Source organism: Cryptotermes secundus, unplaced genomic scaffold, assembly GCF_002891405.2.
Source record: "Cryptotermes secundus unplaced genomic scaffold, Csec_1.0 scaffold1021, whole genome shotgun sequence".
NCBI classification, from domain to species: Eukaryota; Metazoa; Arthropoda; class Insecta; order Blattodea; family Kalotermitidae; genus Cryptotermes; species Cryptotermes secundus.
In genome coordinates, this window is record NW_019720728.1 from 87,498 (window position 1) to 111,631 (window position 24,134).

At 42.5% G+C, this 24,134-nt stretch overlaps 2 protein-coding genes across 6 annotated transcripts in view; both read right to left on the bottom strand.

Annotated features, from left to right (window-relative positions):
- Positions 1–19,834, bottom strand: part of LOC111872889 (PDZ domain-containing protein GIPC3) — a 77,257-nt gene extending 57,423 nt beyond the window's left edge. Inside the window, exon 1 of the mRNA XM_023867148.2 lies at positions 19,269–19,834. Coding sequence (XP_023722916.1) covers positions 19,269–19,535 — 267 coding nt within the window. The 5' untranslated portion in view covers positions 19,536–19,834. The remainder of the gene's footprint in view (positions 1–19,268) is intronic.
- Positions 19,835–22,962: 3,128 nt separating this feature from the next.
- LOC111872835 (V-type proton ATPase 116 kDa subunit a) overlaps positions 22,963–24,134 on the bottom strand; it is an 89,181-nt gene continuing 88,009 nt past the window's right edge. For all 5 annotated transcript variants that reach the window (XM_023867065.2, XM_023867045.2, XM_023867056.2 and 2 more), the window contains one exon: positions 22,963–23,268. In XM_023867065.2, coding sequence (XP_023722833.1) covers positions 23,169–23,268 — 100 coding nt within the window. In that variant the 3' untranslated portion in view covers positions 22,963–23,168. The remainder of the gene's footprint in view (positions 23,269–24,134) is intronic.

Below are 24,134 nucleotides of genomic sequence, written 5' to 3' on the forward strand. Positions count from 1 at the left end.
GAGACAAAACAAACCGGAGGGGCGGATAGAAGTGACCAGAAGACGAGGAAGAAGACGTAAGAAGATGCTGGATGACTTTGGGGACAGAAGAGGATATTTTTATTTGAAGGAGAAAGCTCGAGATCGCATTAAGTGGAGGACCTGTTTTGGAAGACTGTGGACCTGTCGTCTGACAGATTACTGATGAATGAATGAATGAATGAATATTCTAGATGTACCAAATATTAATAACAAGAACTAAAATTCCTTTCAAAAGTGGCGCTATGTTTCAACAGACTCAGAGCTCCAGGGCGATCAGGAAAAAATATTTTTAAACGATTTAACCACAAGAACGCAAGCAAACTCTGTAGCTGCAACCCTCCCCCCACCCCACCCCCACCCCCACGCTAGCATAGGCGCACTGTGTCGCAACTACTTTCAATATCCGAAGGCCGCCCCCCGCATCCGGAAATCGAGGTCATGTTATGCCGCGGTGACAGGCGACCCACTTAACATGCACCTGAATGCAGTTTCTCGCTGTAACCATCTCAAGCATAAACTTATGTTACGACATACGGTCAGTCGGCCAGTCTGTTTTCGTGTCAAGCATCCATCTGGGGCCCAAAGACCAGATTTTTGTTACTGCCAGACAGTTGTGGGTTTGTTGATATGGGGCGGCGGCTCTGCTGGTCCTCGCCAGCAGAGTCATTCTCGGGTTCGAGTCCCGTGACTGTCCCAGACCTGGAGGGTCAGGTCCCCATATTTATATCCCCCGTCACAGGGTGGCCCAGTTATACCCTCAGGCACTGCGTTCCCTTTTCGTCGCCTCCTACGACTCGCAGGGCCACAATGGAGGTATTCGAACCCGCCTCCACGCGGGAATCTGAAGCACACATTTCTTCTACATAATATTCAAATACGCAGTCCTTACGTCACAGGGAACACACTGCATCATTAAACCCTCGCTAATATGGAGAATCTGGGGTGGTAGGGCACCCGGATTAAACGATAATACGGATTAGTGAAGCAAAAAACTGATAATACAAATAAATAGAAAATGTTATGATATAAGTAATGCTGATGAAAATAAAAAATCACTGTAGAGCCTTTATTTAAAAAGTATAAAAATACAATAGATCTACTCATCCATAGAATAATGCAGGGCTGAAGAAACTGTTTCAAGTTTTGTCTGAACAGACAAGTAACTCATCTGTCGTCATAAATCTCGTGTGTCCTGTAAAGTATGTATTCAACTGTAAACAGCATTTCCATATTTTGACCCGGAAAGGCTGATAACCCACTGACCCGACTAGTCGCGAGCGGCTAGCCGCTTTTTGTCGCGCGCGTCCGTTAGTTGTATCAGTGTATATGGTGCATGACCCACTAACGTGGCGCGGCTGCCAAGTCGCTCGCGGCCAATTATTCAACTGCGGTTCACTGGCGACAGAACTGTCGCGCGCGGCTAGAAAAGTAATTAATCTCAATGAACGAAACTCACTGCCGCGGCCAGTCGTGTGCGGGAAACCGAAACTAGCAGATACCGACACAGGTTAAATTTGTATCCCTTCCTTCTATTTTGTTCCTGATAAGTTGTAACAACTGGTCGAAAGATTCCACACTCAATTGTGTGTAGCTGAAAAACTTTATGTCGTGTTTACGTAAATCACAAATGGAACGCACCTCTTGTGGAACGTTCCAAGAACATTGGATATATCCAATACCGTAGGGTTCGTTTTTAGCGACGACGACGAATGAAGGAATAGTAAACCTGCCATCACTTCAACGTCCATTCTTGACGCGCCTAGTCGTCAGTGAAAGTCGCGTGTTCATAAAACGCGCGCGACTAGTCGCGTCAGTGGGTTATCAGCCTAACTGAAACCGGATGAGCGAGGGCTTACTGGATAAAGATCAATAATTAATTAGGCCTAGGGTTAACTGTACCTTCTACCTAACCTTTGGGCTAAGCGCAGTTCATACGGCACCCTCGGGGAAAGTAATTTCTGTCGTCCCTGTGCTCAACTAAGCACCGCGCCAAGAGACGAGTTGGGGGTGGAGGTACAGCTCCACTGTTCTTCATCTCGGCACTAGATGAAGACGAGTGGTCAACTTCACGCCCTGGCCGCTTTACCCTTGGGAAAAAAAAGCCCCTGGTACCCATTCAATATGAGGTTGTGTTGGCTCCAGAGCAGGTCTGGATGCTGAGGAGAAGAGAAAATTTCTTGCCTCTGTCGGGAATCGAACTCCAGCCGTCCCAGCCCGTCGCTATACAGACAGAGGTATCCCGGCTGGAGCTACTAAGGAAAATCATAAAAACCCTAGGTCAGGGTAGTTGACATTTAGGCGGAGTTCAGAACTCGGCCCCTCCCACCCGAATACGAAAATATCTTAAACATTCTACGGCTATAGTTAGTGATCCATATTTTTTTTTAAATTCGCATTGTGGGGGGTGGAGTCCAGCTGGGTCCACTCGGCATGGCGGCCACTGATTGGCCTACTATACCTGCCCCGGGTGATTATGATGATGGAGAATTTGTTGGAATGAAGATTGGCAGGGGAAACCGAAGTACTCGGAGAAAATCCGCCCCGGCGCCACTTTGTTCACCACAAATCCCACTTGACCAGACCCGGGATCGAACCCGGGCCGCCGTAGTGGGAAGCCAGCAACTAACCGCTTGAGCTATGGCGCGGCTTGGGCTAAGCTTACTGAAAAATCAGCAGAGGTAAGAGTTTCTCTTGCAAACAGCGGCGCTACCGGCTCTGGGGCCCATTCTGCCTGCTGCCAAGACTACCTAGGGCCCCTTCCCCAAGAATGAACAGGTCAGGGGATCGTGCTGACCACTCATCTCCAACTACGTAGTTAGTGCATGGAACTACACCTCCATTCTCACCTATAGCTACGCCATAATTACATGCTACATGGTCTAAGCAGGCGAAAAACAAGGAATTAATACATTTAACTAGATTCTTAAGGACACAGGTGGCTGAAACTGACTCTAGATCGTTCGAAGTGGCGGGATTTAGCATTCCAGATTCTGAAACTTCGGGTTTTACTATCACAAAATTAGAGACTATAAACAGTAAAAAGAAAAAGAAGACAATTGTGTCACTCCACGTTCCTTTTGTTGCTACAAACCGTAACAATGATCTGTGTTAAGTTATATGAAAGGCACAGGCATTCTGTCTGTTTATAGCAGTAGTAGTTACGGGTAGGGCCAGAATATCAATAAACGTCAGTGAAAGAACTGAAGAAGTTGCCTCAGACAATATTTCTAACATATATTTTGAAGGTTCGGGATTCGAATCTCGCCCAGAACACTTACTATTATGAATGAGGCTTTTCATGGGTATCCTCAGTCCCTACCAAAAAATGCCAGGACAATGCCTTGAGACAGGCTACGAACGCTTCCTTGCATATTGTTGCGTGTTTCCTAGGTAACGCGACAAGAAATGATGGCTCTCGGATCAGACGGATATGTTTACACTGGCACTTAAAGCGCCTTCAGGCGGGCTCTTGCACCGCTAATCTCGCTGAAGTGTCTTGGCTCTTCTTTTGTCCCTTGTCGGGTCTGAACTGACTTCTGCTCTAGTCGAAGTTGGACTGACTTGGTCAAAGTCGGAGTCAGAGTTACTTTACGACACAATTCCAGTGTCCCAGTTACTTCCTCTGCTATAGTCCCTTCCAGACTTCAACTGTCTTCGGCGGCTAATATATTTCAACTGACTGGGTCCTCTGAACTGTTCTTCTATTATATCCTACGCTCGGACGGGACAGAGGCCACCTCGTCGAAAGGTTCAGTTTCGCTGCTGCCACGCAAGCGACTCTCTCGTTGCTATGGGGATACAGGGCTGCCTCAAACAATACGTTACTTAGGCATTGCTAGCCTATTTGTAACGGGGGAAACCCCGTCTTTCGTCTCCGGGGCAACGGCTGTTGTTTAAGCGATTTCCTGGACAACGGGCTGCTTATATTGCTTTGCCTAGGAACTGCTAGCCGTTGACCAGCAATGAACGCCTTATAATCCGGCCTTCCTGGCGGCACGTCACAATATGCTTTCCAATTCATCATTCATTAATCGTCGTTAACATTAATGCGAGCTATTGATAATATCGTTATATAAACAACAAATAAAACAGTATGGCAGTGAAGGGTAACTATGTTTCAGTCGGTATTACAGTCGACTTTTACCGAAAAGAGTTACATCTACGTAACGGTGCCGCTTATTACGTCAAACTGTGTTTGTATACAATGAATTGACTTTCTGAACATTATCCGTCGTCCTATTTTTATTTAAAACAATGTTTCCGAGACTGGACTGTCTCCGTCCTTAGGTGAAACACGTTTACAGTTATGCTTCATATAAAAAAAATCATTTTATTAACATGCTTTCGTTAAGAACTTTTAGATCTTATCTATGGGTTTCTACAACGTTTCAAGTTCATGTCGTGCATATTCAGTGAAATCGTGGCTTGAAAGTGCCTCTAATAGGGTTTCATGCGTTATCTGCGGAAACAGCTGATATTTCAACGGCTTTTGCGTTAGTAATATAATTCTTTCTGTGGATTACTTTACGTCGTTCTCAGTATCATATAGCGACGAATTATAAAGCGACTGGTGAAGAATGAACTGGAAAAGGGTTTGAAGCATTTGCCATAACTGTGGTATTAACCTTAACTTGCCTGAAGTCAGGAGAGAGGGTCGGCCAATGTTCCAACCAAGCACCTCCTGAATGAAATTTTAAAATGTTAATGGAATTAAATTCCATGGCCTGTGACGAATCTCGTAGCGCTGGCTATGCGTCTGAGTGAGAAGATATCTTTAAAATTATCTTACAAATTCATTGTTCGTCTGTGACCATGGAACTGTTTGAACGCTTCAGACTCTGTACACCTTCACAGGCTCACGTAATGAGGCACAGTTAACGGCCCTGAAGCAGTCATTACGTACGTCACGGAAGGAGGTGAGGGGGGAGAAGAGTTCATTAGCATGCAACTAAAGGGGGGGGGGGTTTATTGTAAATCACCCCATTCCACCGCCCACATATGGTACAAATAAAACCCATTCCCCCTCTTCCCTATCCTGTCCTTAACAACAGAAACTAGCGTGCTTCCTGTTGTATTTGAACTCAATTCCATTTTGTTTCAAAATGTATGCATAAGTGTCATGAGGTATTGATATTTCAGATTACTGGATGTAGTCACATTACCAACACGCTTCTTCGTACAGCCCGTTTCAGCAAAGAACACACGCGTTGACATTAAGAACTATAAAAAAACTATTCAAGTAACAAGCGTGGAGGCCCATAAGGTTGTGAGATGTGGAGGTTCCCACATTTTCTAGACAATCGGCTCACAGATGACGGTGAGGTTAAGTAAAGCTATCCCTGTAACAGGCCGTAGAGACCCATAAGGTTGTGAGACGTGGAGCCTACAACATTTTCTAGACAATCGGCCCACATATGGCGGCGAGGTTATCAGCTTTACGCACCGGCCGCCCTTTATCCCCTGGAAGATTCCTGGCACTCAGTTCGGCACACCTAATTTTAACAGATACAAAGCCACTGTAGCCCTTTCGACTATTGTGTTCTGACGTAATGGGAAGCCCGTGATTACAATGGGAACAAACCTTTGTACGCGAGTGAGCACTGCCAATGGCGTTTTGAACAAGCACCTAAACCACATATTGGCGGAATCGATCCAGCTGTTTTCCAGATACAGAAGATGAATTTTTCTAGTCTGAAACATCTTTTGAGGCTGTCATCAACAGACAGGTAAGCAATCGTGGCGCCATTATCACAGAGTTTCACCACAAGACGCAAACCAAAATCACCGTAACGCAGACTTAGTTGAACACATATGGCCATCTTCTTTCGTAAGGCTGCCTACTCAAGGTATGAAGTAACTTCAGAGAAGTTTTAGACACACAATATCAAAAAAGATGTTTAATTCATTACCATGTCCAGCATGGGTGGCATGCAATAGCGTAATTGGTTGAAGCACTATGCTGCAAGCCGGAAGCTCAAGGGTTCGATTCACGATGAGGTTATAAGATTTTTCAATTTACCTAATGCTTCCAGCCGCAATATGACCCTGGTGTCGACTCAGTCTCTTATCAGGAATGTTCCTGGGGGTAAATGTCGGCCCGCGCTAAAGCTGAAAACCTCACCGCCATCTGTGAGCAGGTTGTCTAGAAAATGCGGGACACTCAACGTCTCACAATCCTAAGGGCCTCCACTTCCTGTTACAGGGATAGCTTTACTTAACATCACCGCCATCTGTGAGCAGGTTGTCTAGAAAATGTGGGAGCCTCGACGTCTCACAATCCTAAGGGCCTCCGTGGCTGTTACAGGGATAGCTTTACTTAACATCACCGCCATCTGTGAGCAGGTTGTCTAGAAAATGTGGGAGCCTCAACGTCTCACTATCCTAAGGGCCTCCATCGCCTGTTACAGGGATAGTTTTACCTTTTTATCAACCCTTCACAGTCAGATTTCCTGACAGGAGTGAATGGGAAGACGGGTTTCGGCCCGATAGAAAAGAGGGACTGATCTGGTATACAGATGGTTCCAAGATAAATAAGGGCATTGGAGCTGGTGTGTACTGCTATGGCACAAGGCGGAAACTTAGTTTCAGCACCGGGCAGTATACGACAGTATTGCAGGCAGAAGTATGTGCCATTAAGGCATGTATTATGGAGAATTTAGATAGGATATACAGAAATAGGAACATCTACATTCTATCTGACAGCCAGGCTGCACTAAAGCGCTTGACAAACACCAGATCAACTGAAAAGTGGTCTGGGATTGCCACCAAACCCTCATGGAACTGGCCAAACATAAAAGGGTACAACTGATATGGGTGCCGAAGCACGAAACAGCAGATCAATTGGCTAAGACTGGAGCTGAACATCCGTTCATAGGACCTGAACAAGCCTGTGGCATCTCTATAGGAGTTGCCAGAAAGGAAATCAGGGTCTGAACAAATATGAAGCACAAGAAATACTGGGGATCCTTAACTGGACTCAGGCAAGCAAAGGAGGACCCTCTGCTAAAAGAGCGAAGGAACTGTTGAAGTTAAATAGGAACCATCTATGATGGGTGGTGGTACTACTTACAGGACACTGTCACCTTAAAGGACAACTCTTCAAACTGGGACTAAGTAACAGTCCCACTTGTGAGAGGTGTCAAGAAGAAAATGGAACGGCCACACATATCCTGTGCGAATGTGAGGCCTTAGCTTATCTAAGATTATGTCACTTGGGTCAATACTTTATAGAACCAAGTGACTATTTCGACGCCCCCACGTATAAAATTCTGCGCTTCATTCGAAGCGCAGGATTGCTGAGAGGATAATCAAAAGGAGAAGCACAATAGATCACTGTAAGTCGCGGTGCAAGGGCCGAGAAGGTCCACCCCTTATACATTCATTCATTCATTCATTCATACCTTTTCCTCATGGCCAGGAGAAAACGCTGCAGCATAGTTGTCTCAAAATAGAGTACTGCGGGGCAGAAATCAGGCGTGTATTTTATAATATTATATTTAAGCATCCTGTTGCACTTTATAAGATTTACGATATAACTCCGTCCTAAATGCAAACTATATTTATAGGTCTTTCGTTATGTTCTCCTTTATACACTACATGTTTCGGCACCAAACGGCCATCATCAGGTGTATACACTCACGTATCTGTTACACTGCACTTATTTATAACATTTAAAATTTAAAAACATAGGTCTTCCTGATTGTTCCTTTCGTTGTTATTACCAAAATCTACTTTGTTGATATCTTTGTTATTTACACGCGTCAATTTTGATTTCTCTGAATTAGAACTTATAAATCTTCAGTTCTAATTTAAAATCCTTTACGTAGTAAGGATAAGCAGCGGCACGCACACAGGGAGACTACACAGAATAACACCTATACAATACTAGAAACTAGAAGAAGCTGCTGCAGCACTATAGACATAGGGCGAGTAACCCTGGCAATTTTAAATTTTAAAATTTAGAGAAAAAAAATTTAAAGGATTTAAAATTATAACTGAAGATTTTGTAAGCGCTAATTCAGAGAAATCAAAATTGACGCGTGTAAATAACAAAGATATCAACAAAGTAGATTTTGGTAATAACAACGAAAGGAACAATCAGGAAGACCTATGTTTTTAAATTTTAAATGTTATAAATAAGTGCAGTGTAACAGATACGTGAGTGTATACACCTGATGATGGCCGTTTGGGGCCGAAACATGTAGTGTATAAAGGAGAACATAACGAAAGACCTATAAATATAGTTTGCGCTTCGGACGGAGTTATATCATATATCGTGTATTTTATGTTCTGATACTTTGTGTAGTAGAGAAGAAAGGTGATCCTACAATTCCTTTAGACAAATAACGCTCAGATTCAAAAGCAACGTAATTCTGTGCTTCAGTTGTCATAAAGTACGGACTGTAGCCGTTGTGCTTGTGTAAAACACTGGACCCCAACGCTTTTATTGCGAATCAGCTTTAAGCTTTGTCGAGTTATATGCCTCTGTCCTCCAGTTCCCTCGACGTTCCATCCGATGTCTGTTGAGCTCGGCGAAGGCTATTTGCTTGTAACGTATATGCCAATTAAGCATTTTGCTTTCCGGTACATGGCAGCACTTGTTAGGAGTTGGGGCAACATGCAATAAATGGCGCAACTCGGTCGATCTGATAATAAGACGCAATAATGGAGAAGTGAAAATGACTTTCGGCGAACGGTTGCGAATGAAACAGGCCGATTTCTAGGGCGACGGAGTTTTTAAGTCCGTGTCAAGATGAAACAAATGCATCACTGGGCCGGGGATTGTTTAAAAATAATGATATTTCAGTGGAATAAATAAGCCATATTTAACGTTGTAATAACTGGAACCTTACTGAATGACCTTCGTGGTGACAGGAGAGACGCTATGCAGTGAAGCTCGTGTATAAGGCGCAGCTAGCCAGGATGGCTCACGTAGGCATTCAAAACAGAAGTTACTATTAACTACAGACACTGTCTCATCATTCGTTTCGATCTCCTGGTAAAAAAGAAGAAGAAAAACAAATAACTCCCTGCGATTTTATTACCACATTCAAGACACCTACTCACTGGTCCTTATCTCTAGCCAGTTGAATCCAGACCGCATCTTTGTACACGATTTATTTAAGGTATATTTTAATATTATCCTCGCATCTATTTCTCATTTCCCTTGTATGTGCTACACGTCATGTCCACCTCATTCTCCTTGATCCATCTGATGAACCTATTAACTGTGACCTCAAAACCCCTTAATTTATGAAGATTATTGTCTTTTGAGTTATGACAAGGTGCAGCCTGGTAGAAAGACACCAACATTTCGGAGAACTTACCGCATTCTTATTTCAGAAATGTTAAGTCTTCTATTCTGAAGATGAAAGCAGCAAGTTCCTCCGAAACAATGGCATATTTCTACGAGACTATATGGCGTCACATTAAAGAAATTTACGTTTACAATCGCCGTTTAAAAGAAGGTAAATCTGTCCCTGTGCTTAACTAATTAAGAAGTGCGCCATGAAGGCGTATGGGGAGTGTAGGTATTGACTCATGTATTCTTGACTTCACTACTAGTTGGAGGTGAGTGGTCAGCTTCACTCCCCCGGATGCTTTACCGCCGGGGGAAAGAAACGCCGGTACCCATTGGAAAGGAGGCTCGGTGGGTTCCAGAACCGGTCATTCACGGCTTTAAGAACCTCAATCTGTGTTCTTCCCTTACGACGCGGAGACCAAGTTTCACACTCAACATCACAATTCTGTATACAATTTATATATTTCAGATGGGAGACGGAAAAGGGATAGATTCGGATCTGACTGGTAGCGAGAATATTCCTGGAAATAAATTTGCTCGTCTCCGACATAAAAATGATTTGTTGCACATATATCCAGGGGTCACGCGGTAGCGTAGTTGGTTGAGGGACTATGCTACAAGCCGGAAGGTCGCGGGATCGAATGCCGATGAGGTCATTGGATTTTTTCAATTGACCTAATCCTTCCAGCTGCACTATGGCCCTGGGGTCGACTCAGCCTCTAACAGAAATGAGTACCAGGAATATTCTTGGAATGTTCTTAGGGGTAAATGGCGGCCGGGGCGTAGGGCTGACAACCTTGCCACCATCTATGAGCCGATTGTCTAGAAAATGTGGGAACCTCAACATCTCACAACCCTATGGGCCTTCACGGCCTGTTGCAGGGATAGCTTAGAGCGTAAGGCTGTCAACCTTACCGCCATCTATGAGCCGATTGTCTAGAAAATGTGGGAACCTCAACATCTCACAACCCTATGAGCCTCCACAGCCTGTTGCAAGGATACCTTTACTTTACTTTACTTTACTTTACTTTACTTTACTTTACTTTACACATATATCTAACTATCTGAATGACAAATGAAACCGCTTTCTGAAATGACCGACAACAGTTTCGCTTTCGAGACAGTTGCCAATTCCCAACGACGAAGTGAGGAGATATTTTGTATTAATAATTCCATAACCCGTGGAAGTGTTTGTACAGCACAGGGCAGGGAATTTAGACGACAGACAGTGTAAAATCCGTGCCCTGATCGCTATGAATGAAGTGTTAATAACGCTTTGTTGACGGAAATATGTAGTCATTTTGTACGAACAGGACAAGACCCTTGAAACAATTAAACGAACATTAATAATGACTTCTGTTGTAACCTGCACAGGCATGCATCACAATAGAAAGCGTCTCCTGTCCAACATCACCTCCCCATTTACGTCACATGGCATGTTCCAAGCGGAGTTTCGTGAGCGAGGGTCTCAAAGCATAAGTGGCATAAACGACATGTATGCTTGATAATGGCGTGTTTTAAGCCTTTCAAACCTGATATTTACCCATATAATTTTTAAAAATTCAGTTTTCACTTCCCACAAAACAAACCTCGCCTACTACAAAGACCGCTCAATTGATGCTGTTCAGAGAAATATTCGGTGGTTTAAAGAAACATACGAAACACGTAAAAACAACTTGTGGACAAAAATACGCTTTTTCGCTATCTAAGAACTGAATTTATTCTAAATAATACATACAAATTCAGTCTACACCTCACAGGGTATACATTACGTCTCCGCTCCAAAGCCCAACCTGTTAATGCTGTTTAGGGAAACAGTCTGTAATTATTGTGAGAACCATACGGAACACACAGATACACCGTGCGGGCAGAATGCAGTTCTGTAATGTATAAGAATTCAGTTCGTACCTCACAGGATACACATTACGTCACTGCTACAAAGCCCAACCGGTTAATGCTGTTTAGGGAAACAGTGGCTGTTTATTGTGAGAACCATACGGAACACACAGATACACCGTGTGGGCAGAATGCACAGTTCTGTAATATATAAGAATTCAGTTCGTACATCACAGGCTACACATTACGTCACTGCTACAAAGCCCAACCGGTTAATGCTGTTTAGGGAAACAGTGGTTGTTTATTGTGAGAACCGTATAGAACACACAGATACACTGTGTGGGCAGAATGCACAGTTCTGTAATATATACAAATTCAGTCCGTACCTGACAGGAAACACATTACGTCTCCGCTACAAAGGCCAACCGGTTACTGCTGTTTAGGGAAACATTGGCTGTTTATCGTGAGAATAGTACAGAACACACAGATACACTGTGTGAGCAGAATGCAGAGTTAACAGTTACGTTAAAGCGGGTGGTACATATAGCAACCTCTGTGCCTTATTCGTCTAAAGCAGCGATGGAAACTTTTTTTTTGCACAAGGGTCTATTTAAAAACATCTCAAAACCCTGAGTGGTCTGCAAGCTAAATAATGGCCGCGCCATAGCTCAAGCGGTTAGTCGCTGGCTTCCCACGGAGGCGGCCCGGGTTCGATCCCGCGGGTCTGGTCAAGTGGGATTTGTGGTGGGGCGGGTTTTCTCCGAGTACTTCCGTTTCCCTTGCCAGTCTTCATTCCACCAAATTCTCCATCACCATAATCACCCGGGGCAGGCTACAATAGGCCAATCAGTGGCCGCCGTGCCGAGTGGACCCAGTTGGACTCCACTCCCCACTAAGCAAAGCTAAATAATAATAAAATGAATATTTTTGAAAACTTTAATATTGCATCGAAAAACACAAGTATAATATTTCAGAACTTGTGGTTTAATTTTGAAGGATGGACTAGAGTTAATGAGTAGCTAACGCTCGGCTTACACGTATACCTTGAAGATGGAGGCAGAATGTTCCTCCGAAACGTAGGTAAATATCTACCACAGTATACGGCATCATACGCCAGAAGACAATAATCTTCATACTTAGTGGTTTTTGATAATTATTTCCACACTATTAAATTCTTTTTCGTGTTTCTTCTGGTCATTTATAAGGTATTACAAAAGCGGGCACGCTGTGTAGTCTGGTAAAGTCTAGCGACGTTTCGAAAGAATATACTGACTCCATCTTCAGAGTCGAAGAGTAAGCGAAGCAAGGAACAAGTAAAGAGATTCCGCTTACTGCTCACTCAGGTTACGCTGTTTGCTTGGCTTATTATTCAACCCTGAAGATCGAGGGAGTGCGTTCCTCCGAAACGTCGGCGAACTTCTAGCGGAATACGCGGCGTCACATTTCAGATGTAATCACGCTGTAAGAACCTCAAGTAGCTTGTTACACTAACACGTGCAGCTTTCGCTCGGCTTTCTCCTTAAGTTACGAAACGGATTACACAATTATAATATTTTACTTACAGAATAATATCAAGACCTCGTATTTTTTCCTAAAGTTACTAAGAATCATTGTTTATTTGTATGTTTTCAATTTCTGAACCAGCAGACATATTTTTACAAAAAATTTTATGGGCATTATTTCATTCTAGGCCACTACAATTCTGCAGCTTTTTCATTTCTTATACTCAGTAATAACAAAATGGCGGATGTACGAAATAGTGGGGTAAAAGTAATGCTACCAACATTTGGTATAGGGTCCTGAGAGTATGTATAGCAACATCTACGTCCTCACCAATTTCCTAAACATTTACGAGGCACCTCTAAAAACTAGGAGACAGACTACGAAATAGAATAGCTTTGGAGAGGAAACTGTCTGGTTGTATATACAGAGAGATGACTGCATCAACAGCATATAAATGACAGCTGGTTCCTTTAACGCTAAGGGAAACCCCAACATGCGTTTGCTACAATACAGGGAGAAGAATAACGATAGGACGGACAAATAAAAGTAGAAAAACACGCCTCAAATTCTTCGTTGACGCGGAAACGTGTTTACCGAGCCGCTGCCTAGCAACGACTGGAAGAGACAAACAGACCCACAGACTCTTAATTTGATACGACACGTACCACATAGAAAATGATGCGTCCAACAATTCTTTGTATCGTATATTCGTTTTCGAGGGGAACGTGTTTATCAAGATGTTGCCTAGCAACGATAGGGGGCATGGAGATACAGACACACAGATTGGTGGGAGGGATTTATTAAGTACGCCACTGAGCTGGGCTCAGGTGTCATGATATACAAGTTTAACAAAGATTGGTTCAAGCATTCAAAACCTGACTGGAGGTTAATACACAAGACATGCGGACGGGATGGAAATCGCACAAGGAAATAAGGAAAGTAGGCTACAAGGAATGGAAACAAATATGGGAGCACGGCAATAAGGGTGAAACGGCATCAAAGTGGCAGGGTAACAGAAGAACGGAAGTGAGAGGAATGTTTTCAACTGAAGAGTGTGGAAGGAAGTCGAAAGGGATGGCGACAGGAAGAGGGGAGAAGAGGGATGGAAGAAGTGAGGGCGGCGGTAAAGAGACACAGGAGATATAAACCGAACGAAAAAAAAAATTCCAGTCGTCTTTCAAGGGGTCCCTTAGAAAAACCTCTTTGTAATGGACCCTATAGAGTAGGTGTCTCTCACCTCACCTGAGGACGGAAACAGATCCAGTTTCCGAAACGTCGTTTTGTAGTTTTTTAAAATATCGGACGATGGACAAAGTCCCAAAAACCCAGTAATTCTGAAAGACAAATGCGAGTTCATGCCAAAGATCTAACTGCAGTTGTCCAGCCCACAGCCTAGTCACACAACACAGAGCCATCCCGGTTAGCATCATAAACATGCTAAGGCAGGCATGTCAAACTCAACTTGTACAGAGGGCCACCTCAGCCCTATAAATAATAGTCTAGGGCCGCACTTCAAAATAGAAATATACATTAGATTTTGATACAAGGAAATTTAATTCTATTTATTATTTAGGAATAATTTCAATATAATTACCTAAAGTCACATATCTTAGTTTTAAAAAGCAAGAAAATGCCATTTTTGACAAGTATCACACAGCTTTTCAATATGTAAAACGAGAGATTACACAAGAAGTTATGTTAGAAATAGCAAAACATTGAATTTCCTGCAGGCTGCTAATTTATGTGTGCGTGAGACTTCTTTTCTTCTGGTCTGTTGGAAAATTGTCTTTACAAAAAATATTTCTACTAAAATTTTAATATTGATTATAATATCAATTAGCTCTAAAAGTTGAGGGGCCGCACTTTGTGGCTATGGGGGCCGCATGTTTGACACGGCTGTGCTAAGGTATGGTCTCAAGGTACAGTACTGGACTATCATTCAGCAACTCCGAGTGTTATACACCAATGTCAGAACGCTTCAGAATGTGCACACTCATCTCCTACCTCCTACAACTCATGACAAGGGCGGATCCAGTTTCCGAAACGCTGGCAGTTTTAACCATAGCACAGGTAATGGGCGATGTTCGACATATTTTATTTCCATAAATATAGGCCATCAGTCATAACACGAGGTGTGACACTTGGAGAGGGAGGAAGGGATGGAAACAGACGTACCTGCTGTGTATAGCAGAAGCTACTGGCCACTAGGATACTTGTGTAGTGCTCAGCCGAGCTGAACTAAAGCAATTGTGTTTGTATCTCTACAGAGAGAAACATTATTTCAGCAGTGAAACTGACACTGAGTATAATAATATTATGCCTGATGAAGACAGTAACATGGAGCTTGCACAGCCACTATAGGGTCTGTACTGAATGTTTTGACTCAGGTAGTAGTTGCTGATTCATGCTGCTGCTCCTGCTGCTGCGCCTTTAATGGTCCAGACTTGTGCGTTCCTCACAGCTCTCAAGATTAGACTCTTGTACGTCATCTATGCAACAGGAAAGTAATCTTTACGAGTTCTGCTTGTTAAAGGGCAAGAACATAGGTTTCCGTTGGTCGCCTGCACAGAAACATACCTTGCTCTGTGTTGAACAGTTTTCCCGTACATTTACTCATTTTCCGGTTTATTTAACGACTCATTAGCCTGGGTCATACAGCGCCAGATTGTAGGATGTTTTTGAACAATGAATTAAAAAAATACACGGAAGGGAGTGGCCGTGGGCTAATATGAGGTATGACACCGAATATGCCTTGACAGATCGAGGAGGACTTCTGTCAGCCTGTCTCCGGGCCGAGATTTGAACACTGGACCTCCCGAATACGAAACAGCGGTCAACTTGACCACGATACGACGATCGGTTACTCCAAGTACACAGCTGCAGGATTCACAATCATTCGACACGACGAGGAACCTTATTTGTAACTTCGCAGTACGCAACTGCCAGCTTGCTGGTTGTTTGGTATACTTTCGGACCCTGAACATGGAGGCACAACTTTCCTCCGAGACCTCATGAACTTCAATCCCAGAAGATCGTACTCTTCACTGTCGCCGCTGAGAGAACCTCAAATGCATCATGGTTTTCTAAAAACCGAATTTTCTCTTTACATCGACGAATACTTTGTCGAATCTGTAAAACAAATAGTAGGTACATAATCTGTAGTTCCATCAGGAGCATACGTCGTCTATACTGCACACATCGTAGACAAATGAAGAAAGCTTATAGACTCTACAAGCTTTTTCCATTGGTCCCGAACCGCCACTAAAACCTCAGCTCACTCCGACTTTTTCCAGTTTCTCTCAGAATGGATCTCCTCCAGCTGTTTCTCGGTTTTCTCCTTCCTCTATTTCCTTGAGGACTTCACTGGACCGCGACATTTGATGGCTCTTCATCATCCACCTAAATTTTCGTTTCCTATCTCAATATTTATATCTGCTTGGCCAGATAAACTGCCAGAGCTCTCCATTTGCTATAAAATAAACATGACCGCAAAAATTCGTAGTAAGAATTACGAGTACTTCCTCTGCTTTCACCGAACAAAAATAGAATGCCTGTTAAGTACAATCAGTTGCAGAGTGACATACGAATTACGTTTCCTCTTGTTAATACTGAAGCAAGAGAACAATGGAGTAGCATCACGCGATATGTTTTCACTTCCTATTGCAGTAGGCGTGCATGCATTAACAACATTCTTGTCTTATCATGCAAACAGTTTATACCACGATATAAAGAGAAAATTCCCTACCACTTAGAGAACAATAAAAATGACAGAATATTACCTCGAAAGGAAAAAAATTATGAAATACGAGACATCTGCATTCTTATCGTTTCTTTGTTATAATTTGATTGTGAAAGTTCTATTATCATGACGAAATAATGAAATTATGTAGGTAGATACTGATAAGGGGATAAGATAAGGTTATGAAGCACACACAAGTCCATAGTCGAGACTAAAGACAAATCACTGTAATGGGACACAGTATGTTTCCTGTAAGGCAGAAACTAGATTCTTAAAAACAATTTAGAAGAAATTTGTGTTTTAAGGGCAATAACCAGTTTATCTACATAATGCTATCTATGTCCAGTTTACTATGGAGGAAAGGCACCCATTCTCTTTAGGTCATGCTGTCCGCTTTAAATTAACCGAGTTTTACACGTTAACAGAAATTAAGGCCAAACAAAGTTCAACAATATAAGGCTAGTTATCTTTGTGCGTGGCAAGACCCATTAAAACGACCCAAGGCCTCCCGTCTTTTGGTTTCGGTGTCTCATTTACAAGAATCGGATAGAATTCCCTGATTGGTCCACCGTACGGCCACTACGAATACTTTTACCCCCCACTGCGAAAACAGTGATTCATTTCGTGGTACGCATATGGGCACTCCAAGGTCATAAGTAATGTTTCTGGGAAAAGCTCTTAACGCAAAATTTCGTAATGCGAATCGCCATCTCCTAAGGGCGCAATGTTATAACTGGAGGTTACATTCCGAACGACACCCCCCACCCCCCCAAATGGAAATGAATTGTACTGCCTGAAACTAGATATATAGCTATAGGTACGATTTCAGGTTTTCACGGCAGGGACTATGAAGAATGCCGTCTTTTGGGATGTGGCGCCGTATAGGTCTTGTGTGAACCGACGTTTCGGAGGAACGTATCGCCTTCTTCTTCAGGGTAGTAAAATCCGCGAGCGAGGAACCTGCGTGACCAGGTTGCTGCAGACTGAGATATATAAGCATCGGGAACATAAGAGTCTGCTATAAAATACAAGTACAAAGTATAATTAAATTGATAACAAAACAAGATGCATACCAGGGCGACGTTTCTTTCGTTTCCGTTCGCATGTTTTCGTTCTTTTCGGACGTGCCATAGATGTTTTGAAAATGTGGCACAGTTCAGATATTTGGAACAACGATAACAGATCGAAACCTGATTCCAGAGGAAATTAAGAGGCGATTGAACTCGGGCAATGCTTGGTACCCTTCAGTCCAGAACCTTTCGTCTTCTCGTCTGCTGTCTAAAAACATAAAAATTAGAATATACAAAACTATAATTTTGCCTGTGGTTCTGTATGGGTGCGAAACTTGGTCTCTGACATCAAGGGAGGAACATAGACTGAGGGTGTTTGAGAACAGGGCGTGGAGAATATTTGGACCGAAGAGAGATGAAATGACAGGAGGTTGGAGAAAACTGTATAATGAGGAGCTTCATAACTTGTACTCATCTCCAAGTATAATTAGAATGATCAAGTCAAGGAGGATGTGGTGGGCAGGGCGTGTAGAACGAATGGGAGAGACGGGGAATGCGTATAGGATATTGGTGGGAAAGCCAGAAGTAAAGATACCACTGGGAAGACCAAGGCGTAGATGGGTGGACAATATTAAAATGGATCTTAGAGAGATAGGATGGTATGGATTGGATTGATCTGGCTCAGGATAGGAACAAGTGGAGGACTCTTGTGAACACGGTAATGAACCTTCGGGTTCCATAAAATGCTGGGAATTCTTGAGTAGCTGCAGAATTGGCGGCTCCTCCAGAAGGGCTCAGCTCCATGAGTAAGTAAGTGATTTCGAATGCGTTCGCGCTCCGATGGCAAGTCAGGCCGAAGGTACGGGCGGAATTTCGTAATGCGAAGACCACTGTTTCTAGGCCGTGACATCTAATATCTTTACACCCCGCGTGACGAACTTTGAGCCGTGTTACTGCTGTATTACTGTTTGCCTCACTAAGAGAAATGTATACAGTAAACCATCTCTAATCCGGATTAATTGGGGATAGGTCATCCGGATTAATCGATAATCTAGATTAATGAAGCAAAATATGGCCATAAGAGACAAAAAAAAAAGTTAGAAAACAAATAAATGGAGAATTTAATAATATAGGTCGTACTGATGAAAAAAATTACAAATATCACTGCAGCAATTTGATCCTTTGTCAGAAGTTGAAACCCAGGATCTCCTTTAGCCAGCTCAAACCAATGTTGGATATTTTCTTGCGTGGTTTCAGTCTCTCCAGCTGCCCTCAACACAGTTTGGAAGTCCTCTTGCTCACTAAACGCACGTGTCTTTTGAAGTATAAACTGAACTGTGAACAGCATTTTTCATTTTTCATATTTCAATGCTGATTAACTGTAACCGGATTAGCGAGAGTTTACTGCAGTTTCTGGTCACAGCAGTTCAGGGGCGCCGACNCATACTTTGAATCGCGACCTTCTGAGAGGCACAGACCTACTTTATTATGAAGGTTCTCCGAGTTCTCAGGAATTATTGAAAACATGGTTGTATCTACGAACAGTTTCCGCCAAGTCGGTACGATGTAGCTGCGACCACAGGAAGATATCGCGAATTTTTTCATACTGTAGATGAAGACAGGTTGTAAAGCTGTTTAGGTGCTTCAAAGAGTCCTGTGTTATGGGACATAACGCCGAATAGATTTAAAGTCAACCGACGTTTCGGAAGATCATATAGCCTCCTTCTTCAGGGTCTAAGACTAAGCCAATCAAGAAAGCAGTATGAAGCAGACTGCTTAAATTCCTGCTGGAAAACGAAGTGGAAAGAACGTACAATTTCCGTCTAGTATTAATACTTCCCTACTGTTGGTAACTTACGTCATCAGCGGGAAATTCGTAGCATTCTGCAATCTTCTGGTAGAGCTCACGGACGTTAGAAAATCCCGTAATTAACCCGGTTGGGCTTCCATGTGCTTGCTGACAATGGAAAACTAATTTCGGACGTCCAACTGATGAATCTGCAACTTTTTCTGGTACTGTCTTGTTTCCATTTTGATGATGAGGTTTTGTATCACTAACATCACCATTTGTTTCTGGGGAGGGATTACTTTCTTTTTTACTTGTACGCTTTTTGAAAAGGGACATTTTCACCAGTTCTTTGTAAACACTTCTCGGTCACAATTATTCACTACACACGCCCATTCAACGTTTAAACTGTACGTGATGCACCGCTCTGGCACCGAGATTACTCAATAGATATGATACAAAATCTTATCTCTCGAGTGTATTAGCACCGTATATTTCAACGATACCATTCTACTGGCCATAAACGAACACTACAAAGTTCACTTGCGCACGAAACAACGCTACCTTTACCTGCGCCATCTGCTTCTACACACAAACAGACACCTGCCGCACCTGACCACTCTGAAAGCATTGCAGTACAATATATTCCCTTCGGCTGATATGTACAGTTGCCGACAACGAATATGCAATGACGTCATGCATCCATTATCATAAAAATATACATATTGCTGCCATCTATCGGCCACTAATTTGGAACTACTTCGAATTGGAAGCATCCGCAGCCAAGAGCTCAGTAGATACAATGGTTTAACATGCTGTGCCGTCACTCATACATACAAACTTCTTTAATTTTTTATTCTATTATTTTGAAAAAATAAATCATATACAGGGATGGACAAAAATATGGAAACACCTCGTGGAATGCATGCTTGAATTCAAGTGTTTATTTTAGCGACGTTTGTAGGTGACGCTGTCGTTTCTGCCCAATACCACTACCTGTACAATCTCCGCAATGCGTTGCAAGCTTTATTTGTTGTCGAGACCGTGCTCTGTGCAGTTTTTAGTGCATCATGCCAGAGCTATCATTTTTTTATTGTTAGTGGGGTGGGACCGGTGGGACTAAGTCCCTTGTACTGCTGCCACTTCTGGCCTACTGTACCAGCCTCAGATGATAGGTGAGGGTGATTGTGGAGCAATTGGTGGAATGAAGATTGGCAGGGGAAACCGAAGTACTCGAAGAAAACCTGCCCCAGCGCCACTTTGTCTACCACAAATCCCACTTGACCAGACCCGGGATTGAACCCGGGCCGCCGCGATGGGAAGCCAGCAACTAACCGCTTCAGCTATGGCGCGGTCATGTCAGAGCTAACAGAATTCTAACGCGGAAAAATTGTTCAGGCCCGTATGGTGGGTGCTTCCGTAACCAAGGTAGCCGAAGTTTTCGCGAGGCACAGTATCCAAGATCATGACCGCATACAGGACTGTAAAAACCGTATCCGATAAACACCAGCGTGGACGGAAATGTGTGTTGAGTGATCGAGACAGACGAACACTGCGTTGGATTTTAACGAAAAATAAGAAGACTACAGCTGCAAAAGTGACTGCTGAACTGAATGTCACGCTCACAAACCCTGTCAGCTCCAAAACAGTATGAAGGGAACTCCACAAGTAGGGTATTTCTGGACAAGCTGCAATTCCAAAGCCACTCATCAGTGATCAAAATGCCACTAAGAGGACAGTGTGATGCTGAAGTCATAGAAAAATGGCCCAGGCAATGCCCATCCGTACCCCTGTACTTACTTATTTATGGAGCCGAGCCCTTCTTGAGGAGAAGCCAAATCTGCAGCTNATTACTCCGATGGACAAACCACTTCTTCGGAACAATTTGTTGGCCCTGAAAAGGGCCGTGGTTGCTGAGATGATTGACCGGTGAGGTAGCGCGGCGCGCGCCGGTAAGNCCGCATCCTATATCTGTAAGATCCATTTTAATATTGTCCACGCACCTATACCTTGGTCTTCCCAGTGGTATCTTTCCTTCTGGCTTTCCCACCAATATCCTATATGCATTTATCTTCTCCCCCATTCATGCTGCATGCCCTGCCGATCCCGTCCTCCTCATCCTCCTTGACTTGATCATTCTAATTATACTTGGGAGATAAGTACAAGTTATGAAGCTTCTCAGTATGCAGTTTTCTCCAACCTCCTGTCACTTCATCTCTCTTCGGTCCAAATATTCTCAACACCCTGTTCTCTAATACTATGTGGGGATGTCTNCATTTATCTAGCATATACAGTGTAACGGTAATATTATAAAGTTTGACTGATAAAGAAATAAAAATATTTTCATCATTTTCTAGTATTTCTTTACATATCACTGTATTACTATATACTAGGTATGTGTGAGTCTCAAATTTCTGAGAATGAACTGAGAAAACATTGCAAAATCTTGATCTGAACATTGATTTTCAGCACCAAATTCATTCCTGTTACTCCCACTTGGAGCATAGGGCATCTATGAAACACTTCACGTCATATCATTTTCTTATTCTTAGAAAGTGTTTTTCAATTTTGATTAGGTTTTTTAATTTTGGTTTTATTTGGATTTCCATAAGGTTTGTTGGTGGGTTTTGGTTAGTTTAATTTGCATACATCAGATCGATCTTAAATCACTAATCGCTTATTATTCCACTGCTCATATGGGAATTGTTATTGATGGTATTATGATTTTAAGTAAAGCTGCCCCTGTAACATGTCACAGAGGCCCATAGGATTGTGAGACGTCAAGTCTCCCACATTTTCCAGACAATCAGCTCACAGATGGCAGTGAGGTTGTCAGCATTATGCACCGGCTGCCCTTTACTCCCAGGAATATTCCTATTACTCATTCCTGTGAGAGGCTGAGTCAACCCCAGGGCCACAGCGCAGCTGGAAGGATTAGATCAAACAAAAAATCCAATTACCTCATTAGGAATCAAATGCGTGACCTTCCAGCTTGTAGCATAGGCTCAGCAAAGGATTAACCACTAGAAATTAATCTTTTCAGCTATAGTACTAATTATTTTTCTCAAAAATATTGTGACGTGCTGCTGAAGGCCGGACAATAAGACGTCCATCACTGGTCAACGGCTAGCAATTCCTAGATAGCAACGCAAATGTAATTTTTTTTTGTAATTAAATTCAATCATACACCGTTTGATAATGTGTAGAGCGAACACAAAGTGCACTTTTTCAGTGTCATATACAATTTCTTGAAGATGTTTTACCATTTAAAACGGTGAAGCCTGTTGTCTTCTGAAATTCAATGCTGTATTGTCCAGCAGAAATTCACCAATGTTGCACAGAAATATCCTGCCTTCATCTTCAAAAGGATAGCAGAACTGCTTCCTTAGCATACTCTTCAACCCTGAAGATGGATGCAGTATGTTCCTCCAAAATGTTGGTGAACTTCTACCAGGCTAAATATCATCCAAGGACATGGATCTCTTCACAGTCATCATCATGAAAACCTCAAGTTTAACACAGTTAAGACTGGGTTTCTCCTCTTTAATGCAATGACATTATATTTTTCTCTATGTGAGGAAATTCTGAGAGAAATACCAAATTTGTAGACAATATATACTTAATGGAGCGGAAAATAAGGATCTGGATATAATTTTATGTATTAAACTAATGTATTTTTCATTACTGCTTTAAAGTTCAGTTACATCTGTCGTATAAAAGACTGGGGACCTTAACATGATTGTGGTAAACGTTAAAAATGCATAAAAACAATAGCATAAAACCAAACTGTAATGAAACAAAGATCATGTTACATGTACAACTATTTTATAGAACAATGGAAATGAGTATCAGCTCTGCATACTCATTACACAAAATTTAAACCTGCTACACTCAATTCTTGAGGCCCAACTCTCATGCATCTGGTAGCCTCTGACCATAGACTGGGCAGGTAGAGAAATTCCACAAGTTCATCTATTCCTCCTCCAAATCTTCGCTCTCAAGAATCATCTTGAATGAAAATGGTTGGAAGACATAGCCTGCTCCTTCATAAAACTTGCTCATGAACTCCACCCTGTCAACAAGTATCATTAATCATTCAAATAATCATGAACAGTACATGCAGTCTTCTTGGTTATAAAAGAGACAGCCTAACATTTCATAGGAATATATAACACATTTATACTGCAATCTTTCAATTAATTTCACAAAAATATTTATGTTTAATGGCATGCTGATGAATTAAACGAACATTTACAGCTACTTTCGACAATCTGATTGACACATATTGCATTAGGAATCCGTAGAGAAGTACAGAAACTTCTGTGAGGGTGAATCAGTAAATAGGTCACAAACGGATATAAACTGTAAAATGTGTGATATTCAAAACAGGAAAAGAACATTTCTTTCTCGATATATCCTCCACCAACACTGATACACTTGTCCCATCACCTTAACAGTGCATCAAAGCCCGCAGCATAGAAGTCTTTTGACTTCTGCCTCAGCCAATTCTGCACCTTTGTTTCAATCTCTTCATCATCTGAGGAACATTTGCCACAAAGATTGAACCACTTTATGTGACAAACACTTCTCACCATAAACATGAAACATTTATTTATAAGTATCCTTTGCATTGAGTCCTTTTGCCCGTAAAAGATGCACAAGAGAACGCTGCTCTTCGGTAATATATTCCTCAAGCATGGTCGTCATTTTGACTACTGAAACCAGCCTCTGATCATGAGCACAAGTGTCTGCTACCTAAACTGTCATGAAGCTGGCCTGTGCTGCTACCTAGTGAGACACAAAGAAAACCTATTACATCAATTACAACCGTTTTACTTCCATTTGTGACCTATTTACTGATTCTCTCATTATATACTCGTATTTATACGTAACTTGATGGCAAAAGACCGGGGTTTTCCAACCATGGTTCATCGAGGC